Source organism: Monodon monoceros, unplaced genomic scaffold (assembly GCF_005190385.1).
Source record: "Monodon monoceros isolate NGI ecotype Baffin Bay Population unplaced genomic scaffold, NGI_Narwhal_1 Super_Scaffold_22, whole genome shotgun sequence".
Classification (NCBI taxonomy): Eukaryota; Metazoa; Chordata; class Mammalia; order Artiodactyla; family Monodontidae; genus Monodon; species Monodon monoceros.
Genome location: NW_021703779.1, coordinates 59,176,760 through 59,196,385, shown reverse-complemented (window position 1 = coordinate 59,196,385; position 19,626 = coordinate 59,176,760). Strand labels below are relative to the sequence as shown.

At 36.8% G+C, this 19,626-nt stretch overlaps 1 protein-coding gene across 1 annotated transcript in view; it reads left to right on the top strand.

Moving 5' to 3' along the window:
- TEX11 (testis expressed 11) overlaps positions 1–19,626 on the top strand; it is a gene marked incomplete at its 5' end in the record, with an annotated part of 336,930 nt that overhangs the window by 114,266 nt on the left and 203,038 nt on the right. Inside the window, one exon of the mRNA XM_029241408.1 lies at positions 18,240–18,294. Coding sequence (XP_029097241.1) covers positions 18,240–18,294 — 55 coding nt within the window. The remainder of the gene's footprint in view (positions 1–18,239; positions 18,295–19,626) is intronic.

Genomic DNA, 19,626 nt, shown 5'->3' with positions numbered 1-19,626 from the left:
AGGTGCTTTTTAAATAAGAAAGGAAAGAGAAGAAATATGTAATCCTGCTGTTTTTTTTAATAATTATCTACTTAGTTACTTTACTAACACTTTTTTTTTCTTATGAATTCAAATTGATATCTGATGCCACATGCTTTCAGCCTGGAGACTGTCCTTTTGTCTTTTTTGTAAGGCTAGCAAGAAATTCTCAGATTTTGTTTGCCTGGGAATGTAATTTACTTAGTCTTCATTTTGAAAAATACTTTTCCTAATATAGGATTCTTAGTTGATAGTTTGTTTTTCTCTCTGAGCCTTTTGAATATGTCATCCCTGCCTTCTGGCCCCCATTGTTTCTGATGAGGAGTCAGCTGTTACTATCATTCCCTTTTACATGAGGAAACATTTTTCTCTTATTGCTTTCAGTACTTTCTCTTTGACTTTGAATACTTTGACCATAATGTGTCTGGTTATGGATTTCTTTGTGTTATCCTACATGGAGCCTTTTAAGCTTCTTGATGTGTAGATTATTGTTTTTCATCAAATTTGGGACATTTTCAACCATTATTTCTATCCCTTTCTCTCACTTCTCTCCTTTCGGTACTCTGATTGTGCATATGTTGGTGTGCTTAATGATGTCTCACATTTCTCTGAGGCAGTGTTCTTTCTCCTCATCTTTTTTTATTCTTTAGATTTGTATAATCACTATCAGTCTATCTTCAAGTTTATGTATTCTCTTTTTGCCTGCTCAGATCGACTTTGAGCCTCTTCTAGTGAATTCTTCATTTCAGTTATTGTACTTTTCAACTCGAGAATTTCCACTTTTTTAAAATGATTTCTATCATTTAATATATTCTTACTCTCTATTTGGATGAATCATTGTTATTCTACCTTCCTTTAATTATTTAAACATGGTTTCCTAAAGTTTTTTTTTTTTTTTTGCAGTTCACGGCCCTCTCACTGTCACAGCCTCTCTCACTGTGGAGCACAGGCTCCGGACGCGCAGGCTCAGCGGCCATGGCTCACGGGCCCAGCCGCTCCGTGGCATGTGGGATCCTCCCGGACTGGGGCAGGAACCCACGTCCCCTGCATCGGCAGGCGGACTCTCAACCACTGTGCCACCAGGGAAGCCCTCCAGTAGCTTCTTTGAAGTATTTTTCTACTAAGTGTAATGTCTGGGACCTCTCAAAGGCAGTTTCTATTGCCTGCTCCTTTTCTTCTGTATGAGTCACATTTTACTGTTCTATTGCATGTCATGTAATATTTTGTTGAAAACTAGACATTTTGGATAATATATTGTACCAATTTTGGATACCAGTTCCCCCACTTTCAGGAACTTATTTTTCTTTTTATTGCTTGTTTGGTCATCTATTTGTTTGGGCACTTGACTGGACTAATTCTGTGAAGTCTATTTTTCTCACAGTATGTGACCTCTAATGTCCCTGCTGAGAGTTTTTTCTCCTGTTTTTATCTTTTCATGGTTTTCCCCTGCATCTGGATACACAAGCCCCTTGTTGGTCAAAGGTTGTCTTAAGCCAGTTCAACTTTCACTCTTTCCTGTTGGATGTGTGTTTGGCTTAAAGACTATCTTCACAGTTCAGTGAATTTATCATTTTGCCCTGTATTCATCCAGGGGGTGGTAGCTAGTGGGTCCTTTCTCTGGTCATGCCTGAGTAGGCAGTCTTGAGCATGTTCACAGTCTCCAACACCCCCTTCCCCAGTTATGAGTGTGATTTGATTTTTTTTAAGACAAAATATTTTAGAGCAGTTTTACGTTTACAGCAAAATTGTGAGGAAGATACAGAGATTTCCCACATACTTCCTTCCCTACCACATGCATAGCCTCCCCCATAATCAATATCACTCACCAGAATGGTGCTTTTTTTTTTTTAACTAAGGATAAACCTACATTGACACATCATAATCACCTAAGTCCATAGCTTACCTTAGGGCTCACTGTTGCTGTTGTACATTCTGTGGGTTTGGACAAGTGTATAATGATATGTATCCATCAGTATAGCATTTTAGTATCATACAGAATAGTTTGACTGCCCTAAAAATCTTCTGTGCTCTGCCTGTTCATATCTCCCTCCCCATAACCCCTGTCAACCACTGATGTTTTTAGTCTCCAAAGTTTTGCCTTTTCTGGAATGTCATATAGGTTGGAGTCATACAGTATGTAGCCTTTTCACGTTGGCTTCTTTCACTTAGTGATAATACATTTAGGGTTCCTTCATGTTTTTTCTTGGCTTGATAGCTCATTTCTTTTTCATGCTGAATAATATTCCATTATCTGGAATGTACCACAGTTTATACATTCACCTACTGAAGGACATCTTTATTGTTTCCAAGTTTTGTCAGTTATGAATAAAGCTGCTATAAGCATCCATGGGCAGCTTTTGATATAAGTTTTCAGTTTCTTTGGGTAAATACCAAGGAGCATGATTGCTGGGTTATATGTTAAGAGTGTGTTTAGTTTTATAAGGAACCACCTAACTGTCTTGCAAAGTGGCTGTACCATTTTGCATTCCCACCAGCAGTATATGAGTTATGTTCTCCCACATTCTCACCAGCATTTGGTGTTGTCAGTGTTTTCGATTTTGGCCATTCTAATAGGTGCGTAGTGGTATTTTATGATTGTTTTAATTTGCATTTCCTGATGACATATGATGCATGGAGCATCTTTTCACAGGCTTATTTACCATCTGTATATCTTTTTTCGTGAGATATCTGTTAAGAACTTCGGCCCATTTTTAAATTGGGTTATTTGGTTTTTTGTTAAGAGTCTTTGTACATTTTGGACATCAGTCTTTTATCAGATGTGTCTTTTGCAAATCTTTCCTCTGACTCTGTGACTTGTCTTCTAAATCACTTGATATTATCTTTCACAAAGCAAACGTTTTTAATTTTTAACGAAGTCTGGCTTATCAATGATTTCTTTCATGGATTGTGTCTGTGTCTTTGGTGTTATATACTTTTTTTAATTTTATTTTTGGCTGCATTGGGTCTTCATTGCTGTGTGTGGGCTTTCTCTAGTTGCGGCGAGTGGGGGCTACTCTTTGTTGTGGTTTGCAGGCTTCTCATTGTGGTGGCTTCTCTGTTGCAGAGCATGGGCTCTAGGCACACGGGCTTCAATGGTTGTGGCACGCGGGCTCAGTAGTTGTGGCTCACAGGCTTAGTTGCTCCATGGCATTTGGGATCTTCCCAGACTAGGGATCGAAACTGTGTCCCCTGCATTGGCAGGCAGATTCTTAATCGCTGCGCCACCCGGGAAGTCCTTTGGTGTTATATCTAAAAAGGCATCACCATACCCAAGGTCATGTAGGTTTTCTCCTGTGTTATCTTCTAGAAGTTTTATAGTTTTGCACTTTGCATTTCAGGCTGTGATCCATTTTGAGCTAATTTAAAATTTTTGTGAAAGATGTAAGGTCTGTATCTAGATTCCTTTTTTTTTTTTTGCATGTAGATGTCCAATTGTTCCTGCACCATTTGTTGAAGAGACTAACTTTGCTCCACTGTATTGCTTATGCTCCTTTGCCAAAGATTAGTTGACTGTATTTATGGTGGGCTCTCTATTCTGTTCCACTGATCTATTTGTGTTTTCTTTTGCCAATATCTAAGGAACTGTCTTTGTTAGCTGTAGCTTTATAGTAAGTATTGAAGTCAAGTAGCAGCAGTCCTATATTTGTCAATTTCTTTTCCTTCCATATTGTGTTGGCTATTTGGTCTTCTGCCTCTTCATAGAAACTTTAGGATCATTTTGTCAGTCTCTAATATAACTTGCTAGGATTTTGATTGGGATTGCATCTGATCTATAGATCAAGCTGGGAAGAATTGATATCTTGAATTTTTCTATCCATGAACATGGAATTTTCTCAACTTGTTTAGTTTTTCTTTGATTTCATTTATCAGAGTTTTATAGTTTTCCTCATATATTGAAATAGATCTTGTACCTATTTTGTTAGATTTATATCTAAGTATTTCATCTTTTGGGTGCTAATATAAATAGTATTGTGTTTTTAATTTTAAATTCCACATGTTCATTACTGGTACATACTAAAGCTATTGATTTTGTATGTTAACCTTGTATCCTGATACCTTACTATAATCACTTACTAGTTCCAGGAGTTTTTTTGTTGATTCTTTCATGTTTTGTAAATTTTCTCTTTTTTTTTTTTGTGGTGGTATGCAGGCCTCTCACTGTTGTGGCCTCTCCCGCTGCGGAGCAGAGGCTCCAGATGTGCAGGCTCAGCGGCCATGGCTCATGGGCCCAGCCGCTCCGCGGCATGTGGGATCTTCCCGGACTGGCACGCAAACCCGTGTCGCCTGCATCAGCAGGTGGACTGTCAACTGCTGCGCCACCAGGGAAGCCCTGTAAATTTTCTCTTTTTAAAAAATTAATTAATTAATTTTTGGCTATGTTGGGTCATTGTTGCTGCACACGGGCTTTTCTCTAGTTGTGGCAAGCAGGGGCTACTCTTTGTTGCAGTGCATGGGCTTCTCATTGCGGTGGCTGGCTTCTCTTGTTGCAGAGTACGGGCTATAGGCACACGGGCTTCAGTAGTTGTGGCTTGCAGGCTCTAGAGTGCAGGCTCAGTAGTTGTGGCACACGGGCTTGGTTGCCCCATGGCATGTGTGATCTTCCCGGACCAGGGCTCGAACCTGTGTCCCCTGCATTGGCAGGTGGATTCTCAACCACTGCGCCACCAGGGAAGCTCTTTGTCAGTTTTCTACATAGATTATCATATCATTTGTGAGCAAAGATAGTTTTATATCTTCTTTCTCAATCTGCATATCTTTGATTTCTCATTTTTGCCTTACTGCATTTGCAAGGACTTCCAGTATGATGTTGAAAAGGAGTTGTGAGAAGGGACATCCTTGCCTTTTTCCTGAATTACTGGAAAAGTTTCAATCTTCTCACCATTAAGTATGATGTTAGCTGTATATTATTTGTAGGTAGTCTTTATCAAGTTGTTACTAGTTTAATGAAAGGTTTTTTATTTTTTGATCATGAATGGGTATTAGATTTTTTTCAAATGCTTTTCCTGCATCTACTGATATGATTATGTGATATTTTTTAGTCTGTTGATGTCATAGATTACATTAACTGATTTTTGAATGTTGAACCAGCCTTGCATATTTGGGATAAATCCCACTTTGTTGTGTATAATTTTTAAAAGTTTGTTCTTGGATTCAATTTGCTAATATTTTGTTGAGGATTTTGAGGATTTTTGCATCTATGTTCGTGACAGATATTGGTCTATTCATTTTCTTTTAATGTCTGTCTGGTTTGGGTATTAGGGTAATGTTGGCCTCATAGAATGAATTAGGAAGCTTTCCTTCTGCTTCTATCCTCTGAAAGAGATTATAGAGAATTTATATAATTTCATCCTTAAATATTTTGTAGAATTCCAAAAAACTACTAGAACTCATCAGTGAATTCAGAAAAGTTGTATTTCTGAATTCTGTTATATTTCTATACTTTAACAATGAACTATCAGAAAGAGAAATTAAGAAAACTATCCTATCAATCACATCAAAAAAATATCTAGGAATAAATCTAAGGAGGTAAAAGATTTGCATTCATACACAAACACACACACACAGTGGAATATTACTCAGCCGTAAAAAGAATGAAATATTCTCATTTGCACCAACATGGATGAACCTAGAGAGTATTACGCCAAGTGAAATAAAGTTAGAGAAAGATAAATGCTGTAAGATTTCACTTTTATGTGGAATCTAGAAAGAAAACAAATGAATAAATATAACAAAAGTTATAGATACAGAGAACAAACAAGTGGTTGCCAAAGGGGAGGGGTTGGTGGGGAGGAGAGAAATAGGTGAGGGAGATTAAGAGGTACAAACCTCCAGTTGCAAAATAAATGTCAGAGGTATGAAATGAATGGTATGGGGAATACAATCAGTCAATAACTATCTAATATCTCTGCACGGTGACATATCATAACTAGACTTATCATTGTGAACATTTTGAAATGTATAGGGAATGTCCAATGACTGTGTTTTGTAACAGGAACTAACATAGTGTTGCAGGTCAATTATACTTCAAAAACAAACTCATAGGAAAAGAGATCAGATTTGTGGTGACTAGAGGTGGGGAGTAGGGAGAGGGAGGATTGGATGAAGGCAGTCAAAAGGTACAAACTTCCAGTTATAAGATAAGTAAGTACTAGGATTTTAATGTACAACATGATAAATATGACTAACAGTGCTGTGTGTTATATATGAAAGTTGTTGAGTTAATAAATCCTAAGAGTTCTCATCACAAGGAAACAATTTTTTCTATTGATTTAATTTTGTATCCATATGAGATGATGGATGCTCACTAAATCATTGTGATAATCATTTCACGATGTATGTAAGTCAAATCATTATGCTGTACACCTTAAACTTGTACAGTGCTGTTTGTCAATTATATCTCAATAAAACTGGAAGAAAAGTTTGATAGAATTCAGCCATGAACCCATCTGGGCCTGGTGCTTTCTATTTTGGAAGGTTAATAATTTTTTTTTTGATCAGCTCTTTCTTTTAATGTTGATCCATAGAAGTTCAGAAACACTGACCTGTAGGGTCAAGTGCAAACTCCTTAGAGCAGCACGTGTCTTGTCTCCATCACCCTCCAGCCTCCTTCCTGCACCTTCCCCCATGCCTGCTTCTTACTTGACTAGAGCTGGAAGGTTAATAATTTTTGATTCAATTTATAAAATAGATAAAGGTCTAATCAGACTGTCATTTCTTTTCATGTGAGTTTTGGCTGCTTGGGTCTTTCAAAGAATTGGGCCATTTAATCCAGGTTCTCAAATTTGTGGACATAGAGTTGTTCATAATATTCATTTTAATGCTCTTTAAATTTTCAAGGGTTCTATAGTGATGTCCCCTCTTTCATTTCTGATGTTAATAATTTGTGTCTTCAACATTTAGAGAAGAGCTAACACCTATCCTTCTCAAACTCTTCCAAAATATAGCAGAGGCAGGAACACTCCCAAACTTTTTCTACGAGGCCACCATCACCCTGATACCAAAACCAGACAAGGATGTCACAAAGAAAGAAAACTACAGGCCAATATCACTGATGAACATAGATGCAAAAATCCTCAGCAAAATACTAGCAAACAGAATCCAACAGCACGTTAAAAGGATCATACACCATGATCAAGTGGGCTTTATTCCAGGAATGCAAGGATTCTTCAATATACGCAAATCAATCAACATGATACACCATATTAACAAATTGAAGGAGAAAAACCATATGATCATCTCAATAGATGCAGAGAAAGCTTTCGACAAAATTCAACACCCATTTATGATAAAAACCCTGCAGCAAGTAGGCATAGAGAGAACCTTCCTCAACACAATAAAGGCCATATAAGACAAACCCACAGCCAACATCGTCCTCAACGGTGAAAAACTGAAAGCATTACCACTAAGATCAGGAACAAGACAAGGTTACCCACTCTCACCACTCTTATTCAACATAGTTTTGGAAGTTTTAGCCACAGCAATCAGAGAAGAAAAGGAAATAAAAGGAATCCAAATCGGAAAAGAAGAAGTAAAGCTGTCACTGCTTTCAGATGACATGATACTATACATAGAGAATCCTAAAGATGCTACCAGAAAACTACTAGAGCTAATCAATGAATTTGGTAAAGTAGCAGCATACAAAATTAATGCACAGAAATCTCTGGCATTCCTATACACTAATGATGAAAAATCTGAAAGTGAAATCAAGAAAACATTCCCATTTACCACTGCAACAAAAAGAATAAAATATCTAGGAATAAACCTACCTAAGGAGACAAAAGACCGGTATGGAGAAAATTATAAGACACTGGTGAAAGAAATTAAAGATGATACAAATAGATGGAGAGATATACCATGTTCTTGCGTTGGAAGAATCAACATTGTGAAAATGATTCTACTACCCAAAGCAATCTACAGATTCAGTGCAATCCCTATCAAACTACCACTGGAATTTTTCACAGAACTAAAACAAAAAATTTCACAATTAGTATGGAAACACAAAAGACCCCGAATAGCCAAAGCAATCTTGAGAATGAAAAACGAAGCTGGAGGAATCAGGCTCCCTGACTTCAGACTATACTACAAAGCTACAGTAATCAAGACAGCATGGTACTGGCACAAAAACAGAAAGGTAGATCAATGGAACAGGGTAGAAAGCTCAGAGATAAACCCATGAACATATGGTCACCTTATCTTTGATAAAGGAGGCAGGAATGTACATTGGAGAAAGGACAGCCTCTTCAATAAGTGGTGCTGGGAAAACTGGACAGGTACATGTAAAAGTATGAAATTAGATCACTCCTTAACACCATACACAGAAATAAGCTCAAAATGGATTAAAGACCTAAATGTAAGGCCAGAAACTATCAAACTCTTAGAGGAAAACATAGGCAGAACACTCTATGACATAAATCACAGCAAGATCCTTTTTGATCCACTTCCTAGAGAAATGGAAATAAAAACAAAAAAAAACAAATGGGACCTAATGAAACTTCAAAGCTTTTGCACAGCAAAGGAAACCATAAACATGACCAAAAGACAACCCTCAGAATGGGAGAAAATATTTTCAAATGAAGCAACTGACAGAGGATTAATCTCTAAAATTTATAAGCAGGTCATGCAGCTCAATAACGAAAAAACAAACAACCCAATCCAAAAATGGGCAGAAGACCTAAATAGACATTTCTCCAAAGAAGATATACAGACTGCCAACAAACACATGAAAGAATGTTCAACATCATTAATCATTAGAGAAATGCAAATCAAAACTACAATGAGATATCATCTCACACCAGTCAGAATGGCCATCATCAAAAAATCTAGAAACAATATATGCTGGAGAGGGTGTGGAGAAAAGGCAACACTCTTGCACTGCTGGTGGGAATGTGAATTGGTACAGCCACTATGGAGAACAGTACGGAGGTTCCTTTAAAAACTACAAATAGAACTACCATAAGACCCAGCAATCCCACTACTGGGCATATACCCTGAGAAAACCATAATTCAAAAAGAGTCGTGTACCAAAATGTTCATTGCAGCTCTGTTTACAATAGCCAGGTGATGGAAACAACCTAAGTGTCCATCATCGGATGAATGAATAAAGAAGATGTGGAACATATGTACAATGGAATATTACTCAGCCCTAAAAAGAAATGTAATTGAGCTATTTGTAATGAGGTGGATGGACCTAGAGTCTGTCATACAGAGTGAAGTAAGTCAGAAAGAGAAAGGCAAATACCGTATGCTAACACATATATATGGAATTTAAGAAAAAAATGTCATGAAGAACCTAGGGGTAAGACAGGAATAAAGACACAGACCTACTAGAGAATGGACTTGAGGATATGGGGAAGGGGAAGGGGAAGCTGTGATAAAGCGAGAGAGTGGCATGGACATATATATACACTACCGAACGTAAAATACATAGCTAGTGGTAAGCAGCCACATAGCACAGGGAGATCAGCTCTGTGCTTTGTGACCACTTAGAGGGGTGGGATAGGGAGGGTGGGAGGGAGGGAGATGCAAGAGGGAAGAGATATGGCAACATATGTATATGTATAATTGATTCACTTTGTTATAAAGCAGAAACTAACACACCATTGTAAAGCAATTATACTCCAAAAAAGATGTAAAAAAAAAAAAGAACTAAAAAAAAAATTTGTGTCTTCTTTTTTCTTAGCCTGGTTAACAGGCTTATTAATTTTATCAGTTGTTTAAATACCAGCTTTTGTTTTCATTTATTTTCTCTATTGATTTCCTTTTTTAAATTTCATTGATTTCTGCTCTAATTCTTATTATTCCTCTTCTTTCTGCTTGCTTTTGATTTAATTTCCTCTTTTTTCCAGTTACTTAAGGTGGAAACTTACTGATTTTAGATATTTCTTATTTTCTAATATATGCGTTGAATGTTATAAATTTCCTTCTATGTACTGCTTTTGCTGCATCCCACACATTTTGATAAGTTGTGTTTTCATTTTCATTTAAATTATTTTAAAGTTTATGTTGAAATTTCTGCTTTGACCCATGTTTTATTTACAATATTGTTTAATCTCTACATATTTTGGAATTTTCATGTTATCTTTCTATTATTGATATGTATTTTAATTCCATTGTGGTCTGACAGCAGATATTATATGATTTCTATACTTCAGATTTGTTAAAGTATGTTTTATGGCTCAGAATGTGGTCTATCTTGGTGAATATTCCATTTGAATTTGGTAAGAATGGATCTAGTAGTCTGTACATTTCAGTTATATCCAATTGATTGATGGTGTTCCTGCATTCGACTATGTTCTTACTGATTTTGTGCCTGCTCTGTCTGTCTATTTCTGAGAGAGAGGTGTTGAAATCTTCAAAAATGATAGTAGATTCATCTATTTCTCCTTGCTGTTCTATCAGTTTTTGCCTAACATAGTTTGATGCTCTGTTGTTGGGCTCGTACATGTTAAGAATCGTTATGTTTTCTTGGAGAACTGACCTCTTTATCATTATGTAATGCCCTTCTTTATCCCTGATAATTTTCCTTACATTGAAATGTGCTCTATCTGAAATTAATATAGCTACTTCTGCTTTCTTAGGATAGTGTTAGCATGGTATATTTTTCTCCATCCATTTACTTTTTATCTCTATGTGTCTTTATATTTAAAGTGGCTTTCTTGTAGACAATGTATAGTTCAGGCATTTAAAAAATCCGTTCTGACAATCTCTTTTTAATTGGTGCACTTAGGCCATTGAAATTCAAAATGATGATAGATACAGTTGGATTAATATCTACAATATTGTACTGTTACAGTCTTCTATTTGTTGTTCTTGTTCTTTTTTCCTGTGGTTGTCTTCCACTCTTCTTCTGCCTTTTGTGGTTTTAGTTGAGTATTTTATATGATTCCATTTTCACTCTTTTCTTAGCGTATAGGTTATACTTTAAAAAACTTTTCTTGGGGGTTGCTCTAGAGTTTGCAATATACATGTACCACTAATCCAAGTACAGTTTCAAATAACACTGTACCACTTCATGAGTAGTGTGAGTACCTTATAATATCAAAATTCCTCCCTCCCACCCCTTGTATCATTGCTGTCATTTATTTCACTTTATTCTAAGTGTTATTTATTTCACTTTATTCTCTCTCTGTATACATATATATACACAGAGAGAAGATATATAAATATGCACACAGTATTGAACACATTTTTATTGTTATTATTTTGAACAGTTACCTGTTAGATCAGTTAAGGGCAGGAAAAGTAAATTTTTATTTTACCTTCACTTACTCCTTCTTCCATGCTCTTACTTTATGTACATCCAAGTTTCTGACCCATATTATTTCTCTTCTCTCTGGAGAACTTCTTTTACCATTTCTTGCAAGGTCAGACGGTTGGCAACAAATTGCCTCAATTTTTGTCTGTCTGAGAAAGTCTTTATGTCTCCTTTACTTTTGAATGTTATTTTCACAGGGTACAGAATTGTAAGTTGATGCTGTTTTTATCTCAGTACTAAATATTTCACTCCACTCTCTTCTTGCTTGTATGGCTTCTAAGAAGTTGGATATAATTCTTATCTTTGCACCTAAATTTTAAGATAAGGTGTTTTTTTCCTCTGGCTTGTTTCAGGACTTTTTTCTTTATCTTTGATTTTCTGTAATTGGAAAATTATATGCATAGGTGTAGTTTTTGGTATTTATCCTGCTTGGTGTTCTCAGAGCTTCCTGGGTCTGTGGTTTGGTATTGGACATTAATTTGGGGAAATTCTCAGTCATTATTGTTTCAAATGTGTCTTCTGTTCCTTCCTTTTTTCTTTTGGTATTCCCATTACACTTACATTATACCTTTTGCAGTTGTCCCACAGTCCGTTGACATTCTCTTCTTTTTTTTTTTCAGTCTTTGTTCTCTTTGCTTTTCTGTTTTCAAGGATTCTCTAGCTCATAGATTCTTTCCTCAGCCATGTCAAGTTTATTAAAAAGTCCATCAAAGACAATCTTCATGTTTGTTACAGTGTTTTTTATCTCTGGCATTTCTTTTTGCTTCTTTCTTAGCCTATCCAGCTCTCTGCTCATGTTGCCTGTCTACTTTATTCATTGGAACCCTTAGCATATTAATCATAGTTATTTTAAATTCCTGGCCTGATAATTCCAACATCACTGCCATGTCCGGCTCTGATGCTTACTGTCTCTTCAAATTGTGTTTTTTGCCTTTTGGTATGCCTTGTACTTTTTTCTTGGTAGTGGGATTTGACATACTTGGTAAACGGAACTACTGTAAATAGGCCTTTAGTAATGTGGTGGCTAGGTGTGGAAGAGGGAGAGGCCTATAGTCCTATGACTAGTTTTCAGTCTTTTCGTGAGTCTCTGCCTCTGAACTGTGAACTTCACACGTTTCTCATTTTTTTCCTCCCCTCTTAGGTGGTACAGAATGGCTAGCGTACACTGGGGTTGAGTATTTCTCTTCCCCAGGTCAGTTAGTCTCTGATAATACCCCAGGAGGTTAGGCCCTGGTTCACTAGTTTCCCATGAGGGCAGGCCTTGTTAAGAACAGATTGCTTTAAGCTGTTTCAAAATGGTTCCCTTTTACCTTTTCCTGCCAAAGCCCAAGTGGATTTTTCTATGATATTTACTGTGGGAATCTGGTTGAGCTCCTGGAGATTAATCTGACGATATTGTGGGTATCCCCCTGTAACTATGTCCTCTTGGAGTTTTAACTCTCAGACTTGTCCACACTGAACCTCCAGCAGTCTGTCAACTACAGTTCTCAATTTCCTGCCCTAGCAGTGGTGCCCTTGGTAGTTTTTACTTGTGAATCTCTCTTGTGCTAAGCGTCAACTCCTTGTATTTTTGCCAGTCTCCCCAATCTTGGGGGTAGTGGTTTGCCCTGTGTCCTCACCTCTCTTTTGGATCCAAGAAGAGTTGTTGATTTTTAAAAGTCTTTCCAGTTTTTTACTTGTTAGGATGGAGTTGTGCCTTCCAGGATCCTTACATGTGGAGCCATAAACTGGAAGTGTGATTTGATTTTTAAGCTTGGCTTCCTTACCATCACCCCTGGATCAGAATACCTTAATTTTCAGTCTGTGTTTGGTCAGAGGTTCTGATAAGCTCCTTGAGCCACTCAGGCTCAAGTCTCTTTGCTGATGGATCTGTGTATGCCTTGAGGAATGCTTTCTAGTCCCACATTTCCCTCTGATTGTTCCTGAGTGGGTGCAGCCTAGAACATATGCATAGCCTTTTGTATCCCCAGGGATGAGTGTGACCCTAGGATTATTCTTCTTGTCTCTCCCTGGTTCTCTCTGTTCAAACTTCTGGCTTGTCTGCTATTTCACGTGTTGCTACTACTATCTTGGAGGTACCAGCCCCTTCTTAATTGCTCACCAGCAAGATCTCCATTGTTTTTGACTATGCCCTTAGGTAGGAATCTCTCCTTGCTCTGTTCCAAATAAAGTCATTCCCCTTAGGCAGAAATGCTGAGCTCTTCCTCTTTGTTGCCCACTTCTTCCCCTGGGTAGAAACTGGCACACTGCTGCAGCTGGGGGCAGGAGCATGGCAGCTACTCTTGCAGTGACACCCCTACTATATGAGTAGATGTTGGGGAGATGGTAGCCCCTAATGTACTTAGCATGCCCTCCTGTCCTGCATCCTCTGCCAAATGAGCCAGCCTGGGTGAAGGGGATTAGGGTCCTAGTATTCTTCAGCTGTTACGGGGTAGAGCCCTTACCCTAAGAGTGAGAACTGAGTGGGGAAAGGAAGACCCAGTCCTCTCGTTGTGCCTGCCAATAATAGCACTTCTGCAACACAGATCTGGGAATGATGAGAGTGGCTGGCAGCCTGAGTCTAGGACCTGGAGGGAGAGGTAATTCCCACTTTCTTTTTGTTTTAAATTGAAGTTGATTTTCAACATTATATCAGTTTCAGGTGTACAGCATAGTGATTTGATATTTTTGTATATTACAAAATGATCACCACGATAAGTCGTTACCACTTTTCACCATACAAAGTTATTATAGTATTATTGCCTGTATTCCCTATACTGTACATTATGTCCCCGTGACTTATTTATTTTATAACTGGAAGTTTGTGCCTCTCTATCGCCGTCACCTATTTCACTCATCTCCCCACCCCACTCCTGAATTCCTATTTTCTTGACAGCACTCATCTGGAGTAGCTTCCATGACATGGAGGTGGTGTGGATAGGAGCAGGTCATGGCTCAAATGCCACAGACTCCCACTGTTGTTACTGAGATTCAGTTGATTTTTTAAAAATAAATGTTTTTCCATTTGCTGTATGCCCTTAGGACACTTTCCAGAGACCTTAAATGGTTGTTTTAATGATTTTTCCAGGCAAGTGGTTGTTTCACTGGGGAGAGGGGGTCCAAGAGCTCCTTAATACCACTGTTGCAGAAGTTCCATTTTCATTGATTATTTTAAAAACTGGAAGTAGAAGGTTTAATGTACCAACAGAGACCTCTATGAGATAGGGCTTACAATGAGGCCATTATAATGTAGGCTAGCATTATATCCTTGTTAGCAAGCTGAAAACTCAGTTTGGTAGCTATGGGTCTTTTAAAAAGTAAAAGTAAAAGGAATACTTCAAAGTAATGGCTTCAATTTACTCCAGTTCACCAAAATTTTATTGACTTCCTCCCTTGGAATACCAATTTTATGGTGAGTGATCTTTGTTTTACTTTAAAGCTTTTTTGGGAAAACCTGAGGCTCATATTAATACATTATTTGTGGTTATTAGAATGTCCCATAGGTAATATGGTATGGTAACTAAAGCAGAGAACTGAAAGTCAAATTTCTTTTCTCCCCATCCCCTTACTCTCATTTTTAATACCAATCTAGGAAATACTAGAAATCACTTAACTGCTAAATTGGTTCATTCAGCTGCAAAATGGAACTAATATTGTGCGTCACAAGGGTGTTGTGAAGCTTAATAATTATTGCTAAAGCATTTGTTTCCATGAAAACTCCTGTATTTGTTTTATTTTAAAAATATATTTCTTACACTTTAAAATGTGCCCATAAGGGCTTGTACACACATGTAAAATAGTTTAATCTAGTGTATATATAGCCAAATGGAAAAGAGCAGTAATATAATTATAGTGTTGGTTTATTGGATATATATCCTGAGGAAGTTGTGGTTTTCTTTTCTTTTTTTTTTAAATGGGTGTTGAATTTTGTCAAAAGTTTTTTCTGCATCTATTGAGATGATCATATGGTTTTTATTCAGTTTGTTAATATGGTGTATCACATTGATTGATTTGTGTATATCGAAGAATCCTTGCATCCCTGGGAAAAATGCCACTTGATCATGGTGTATGATCCTTTTAATGTGTTGTTGGATTCTGTTTGCTAGTATTTTGTTGAGGATTTTTGCATCTATGTTCATCAGTGGTATTGGTCTGTAATTTTCTTTTTTTGAAGTATCTTTGTCTGGTGATGGTAGCCTCATAGAATGAGTTTGGGAGTGTTCCTTGCTCCGCAATTTTTTGGAAGAGTTTGAGAAAGATGGGTGTTAGCTCCTCTCTAAATGTTTGACAGAATTCGCCTGTGAAGCCATCTGGTCCTAGACTTTTGTTTGTTGGAAGATTTTTAATCACAGTTTCAATTTCATTACTTGTGATTGTTCTTTTCATATTTTCTGTTTCTTCCTGGTTCAGTCTTGGAAGGTTATACCTTTCTAAGATTTGTCCATTTCTTCCGGGTTGTCCATTTTATTGGCATAGAGTTGCTTGTAGTAGTCTCTTAGGATGCTTTGTATTTCTGAAGTGTCTGTTGTAACTTCTCCTTTTTCATTTCTAATTTTATTGATTTGAGTCCTCTCCCTCTTTTTCTTGATGAGTCTGGCTAATGGTTTATCAATTTTATCTTCTCAAAGAACCAGCTTTTAGTTTTATTGATCTTTGCTATTGTTTTCTTTGTATCTATGTCATTTATTTCTGCTCTGATCTTCATGATTTCTTTCCTTCTGCTAACTTTGGGTTTGGTTCTTCTTTCTCTAGTTCCTTTAGGTGTAAGGTTAGATTATTTATTTGAGATTTTTCTTGTTTCTTGAGGTAGCCTTGTATAGCTATAAACTTCCCTCTTAGAACTGCTTTTGCTACATCCCATTGGTTTTGGATTGTCGTGTTTTCATTGTCATTTGTCTCTAGGTATTTTTTGATTTCCTCTTTGATTTCTTCAGTGATCTCTTAGTTATTTAGTAACGTATTGTTTAGCGTCCATGTGTTTGTGTTTTTTACGCTTTTCTCCCTGTAGTTCATTTCTAATCTCATAGCATTGTGGTCAGAAAAGATGCTTGATATGATTTCAATTTTCTTAAAGTTGCTGAGGCTAGATTTGTGACCCAAGATGTGAACTGTCCTGGAGAATGTTCCGTGCGTACTTGAGAAGAAAGTGTAATCTGCTGTTTTTGAATGGAATGTCCTATAAATATCAATTACATGTATCTGGTCTATTGTGTCATTTAAAGCTTGTGTTTCCTTATTTATTTTCATTTTGGATGATCTGTCCACTGGTGTTAAGTGAGGTGTTAACGTCCCCCACTATTACTGTGTTACTGTCGATTTCCTCTTTTATAGCTGTTAGTAGTTGCCTTATGTATTGAGGTGCTTCTATGTTGGGTACATATATATTTATAATTGTTATATCTTCTTCTTGGATTGATCCCTTGATCATTATATAGTGTCCTTTCTTGTCTCTTGTAACATTCTTTATTTTAAAGTCTATTTTATCTGATATGAGTATTGCTACTCCAGCTTTCTTTCGATTTCCATTTGCATGGAATATCTTTTTCCATCCCCTCACTTTCAGTCTGTATGTGTCCCTAGGTCGGAAGTGGGTCTCTTGTAGACAGCATATAGATGGGTCTTGTTTTTGTATACATTCAGCAAGCCTGTGTCTTTTGGTTGGAGCATTTAATCCATTCACGTTTAAGGTAATTATTGATATGTATGTTCCTGTGACCATTTTCTTAATTGTTTTTGGCTTGTTTTTGTAGGTCCTTTTCTTCTCTTGTGTTTCCCACTTAGAGAAGTTCCTTTAGCTTTTGTTGTAGAGCTGGTTTGGTGGTGCTGAATTCCCTTAGCTTTTGCTTGTCTGTAAAGCTTTTGATTTCTCCATCGAATCTGAATGAGATCCTTGCCAGGTAGAGTAACCTTGGTTGTAGGTTCTTCCCTTTCATCACTTTAAGTATATCATGCCGCTCCCTTCTGGCTTGTAGAGTTTCTGCTGAGAAATCAGCTGTTAACCTTATGGGAGTTCCCTTGTATGTTATTTGTCGTTTTTCCCTTGCTGCTTTCTATAATTTTTCTTTGTCTTCAAGTTTTGCCAATTTGATTACTGTGTGTCTCGGCATGTTTCTCCTTGGGTTTATCCTGTATGGAACTCGGTGCACTTCCTGGACTTGGGTGGCTATTTCCTTTCCCATGTTAGGGAAGTTTAGACTGTAATCTCTTCAGATATTTTCTCTGGTCCTTTCTCTCTCTCTTCTCCTTCTGGGACCCCTATAATGCAAATGTTGTTATGTTTAATGTTGTCCCAGAGGTCTGTTAGGCTGTCTTCATTTCTTTTCATTCTCTTTTCTGTATTCTGTTCCACAGCACTGAATTCCACCATTCTGTCTTCCAGGTCACCTATCTGTTCTTCTGCCTCAGTCATTCTGCTATTGATTCCTTCTAGTGTAGTTGTCATTTCAGTTATTGTATTGTTTATCTCTGCTTGTTTGTTCTTTAATTCTTCTAGGTCTTTGTTAAACATTCTTGCATCTTCTCGATCTTTACCTCCATTGTTTTTCCGAGGTCCTGGATCATCTTCACCGTCTTTATTCTGAATTCTTTTTCTGGAAGGTTGCCTATCTCCACTTCATTTAGTTGTTTTTCTGGGGTTTTATCTTGTTCCTTCATCTGGGACATAGCCCTCTGCCTTTTCATCTTGTGTATCTGTCTGTGAATGTGGTTTTTGTTCCACAGGCTGCAGGATTGTAGTTCTTCTTGCTTCAGCTGTCTGCCCTCTGGTGAATGAGGGTATCTCTGTGGTTTTCTAAAGTTGGAAAGTATTGCTTTATGTAATTGATTTTTATGTATCAATTGGCTAATCATCTGTTGTAGTGCAAAATAGAAAAGTTGTAATTAAGTATAATTATAACACGACTTCTTAGTAATATGTAGTCTTGAAAAAATATATATAATTTGAAATAAATATGTATTTATATGTATTTTTTTCCTTTTTTAATGATAGACAAAGCTATGATACTGGGAAGATGGATAAGTTTTCTGTTCCACAGGAAATGCTGGTAAGGATTATGTTAAATATTGCAGAAGTAGGTTCAAGAAATACAGTTTATATTATTGTAAGAAAATTATGATAGGCTGTCCCTCCATTTGTGAGTATATTATTCACTGGGCACATCATTTAATATCTCAGTGCATTACTTTCTGTAAAGTTAATATACTTATAGAATCTACCCTCCAGGTAAATTCTTGTACCCTTGAATTAATTAATACATGTAAAGTGCTTAGGACAATGTTTGGCTATATAAGTTTTAGCTTTTGTTTGCATGTTCAAAAATTCTAGGTTTCTTTAACCACCCAGATAGAACATGCTTGGTATGGAAGTTAATTTTAATATTTTATCAAGTAAAATGTGATTATGTAAATAAATCTGATTTAAAACTAATTTAATACATGCCGTAGCAGAATGGAATTTTTTTGAATATCCGTCTCTGCTTCTTACCATTATTACAGTATATCACACAAAATGTAACTGAATACACACACGCACACATATATCTATACATATATTTATATGTATACACACACACACACACATATATATATATCAATATATCTAAGAATGTGGTAGATGGGGAAAAAAAAGAGAAGTATAAAACGTGGCCTCTGCCCTTAAATAGCTTATGTTTAAAGGATGAAACTAATACAGGTGAATACAACGGAATATTATTCAGCCATGAAAAGGAAGGAAATTCTGACACATGCTACAACATAGATGAACCTTGAGGACATTATGCTAAGTGAAATAAGCCATTCACAAAAAGACATACTGTATGATTCCAGTTCAGTGAGATATGTTGGGTAGTCAAATTCACAGAGATGGAAAATAGAATGGTGGTTGCAGAGGTTTGGAGGGAGGAGAACATGGGGAGCTATTGTTTAATGGGTAGAGAGTTTCAATTTTGTGAGATTAAAAGAGTTCTGGAGATGTATGGTGGTGCTGGTTGCACAACAGTGTGAGTATACTTAATGCTACTGAACCGTACACTTAAAAATGGTTAAAATGGTCAATTTTATGTTATGTGTATTTCATCACAATTAAAAATAATGAAAATATATTATGATAGTGTCATATAATAGAATACCGTATAACAACGAGAATAGACTACAATAATTGTAACAGTATGGATGTTCTCACATATAATGTTGAACAAACAGAGCAAAATACAAAGTAGTACATACTGTATGATTCCATAAATGTGAATGCCAAAAGCAGGTAGAACTAATACATGGTGTTGGAAGTCAGATAATTGGTTACCCTTGTTTGGAATAGTGTCTGAAAAGAGATATGAGATGAGACTAATGTTCTGTTTCTTGATTTCTGTGTTGTTAAC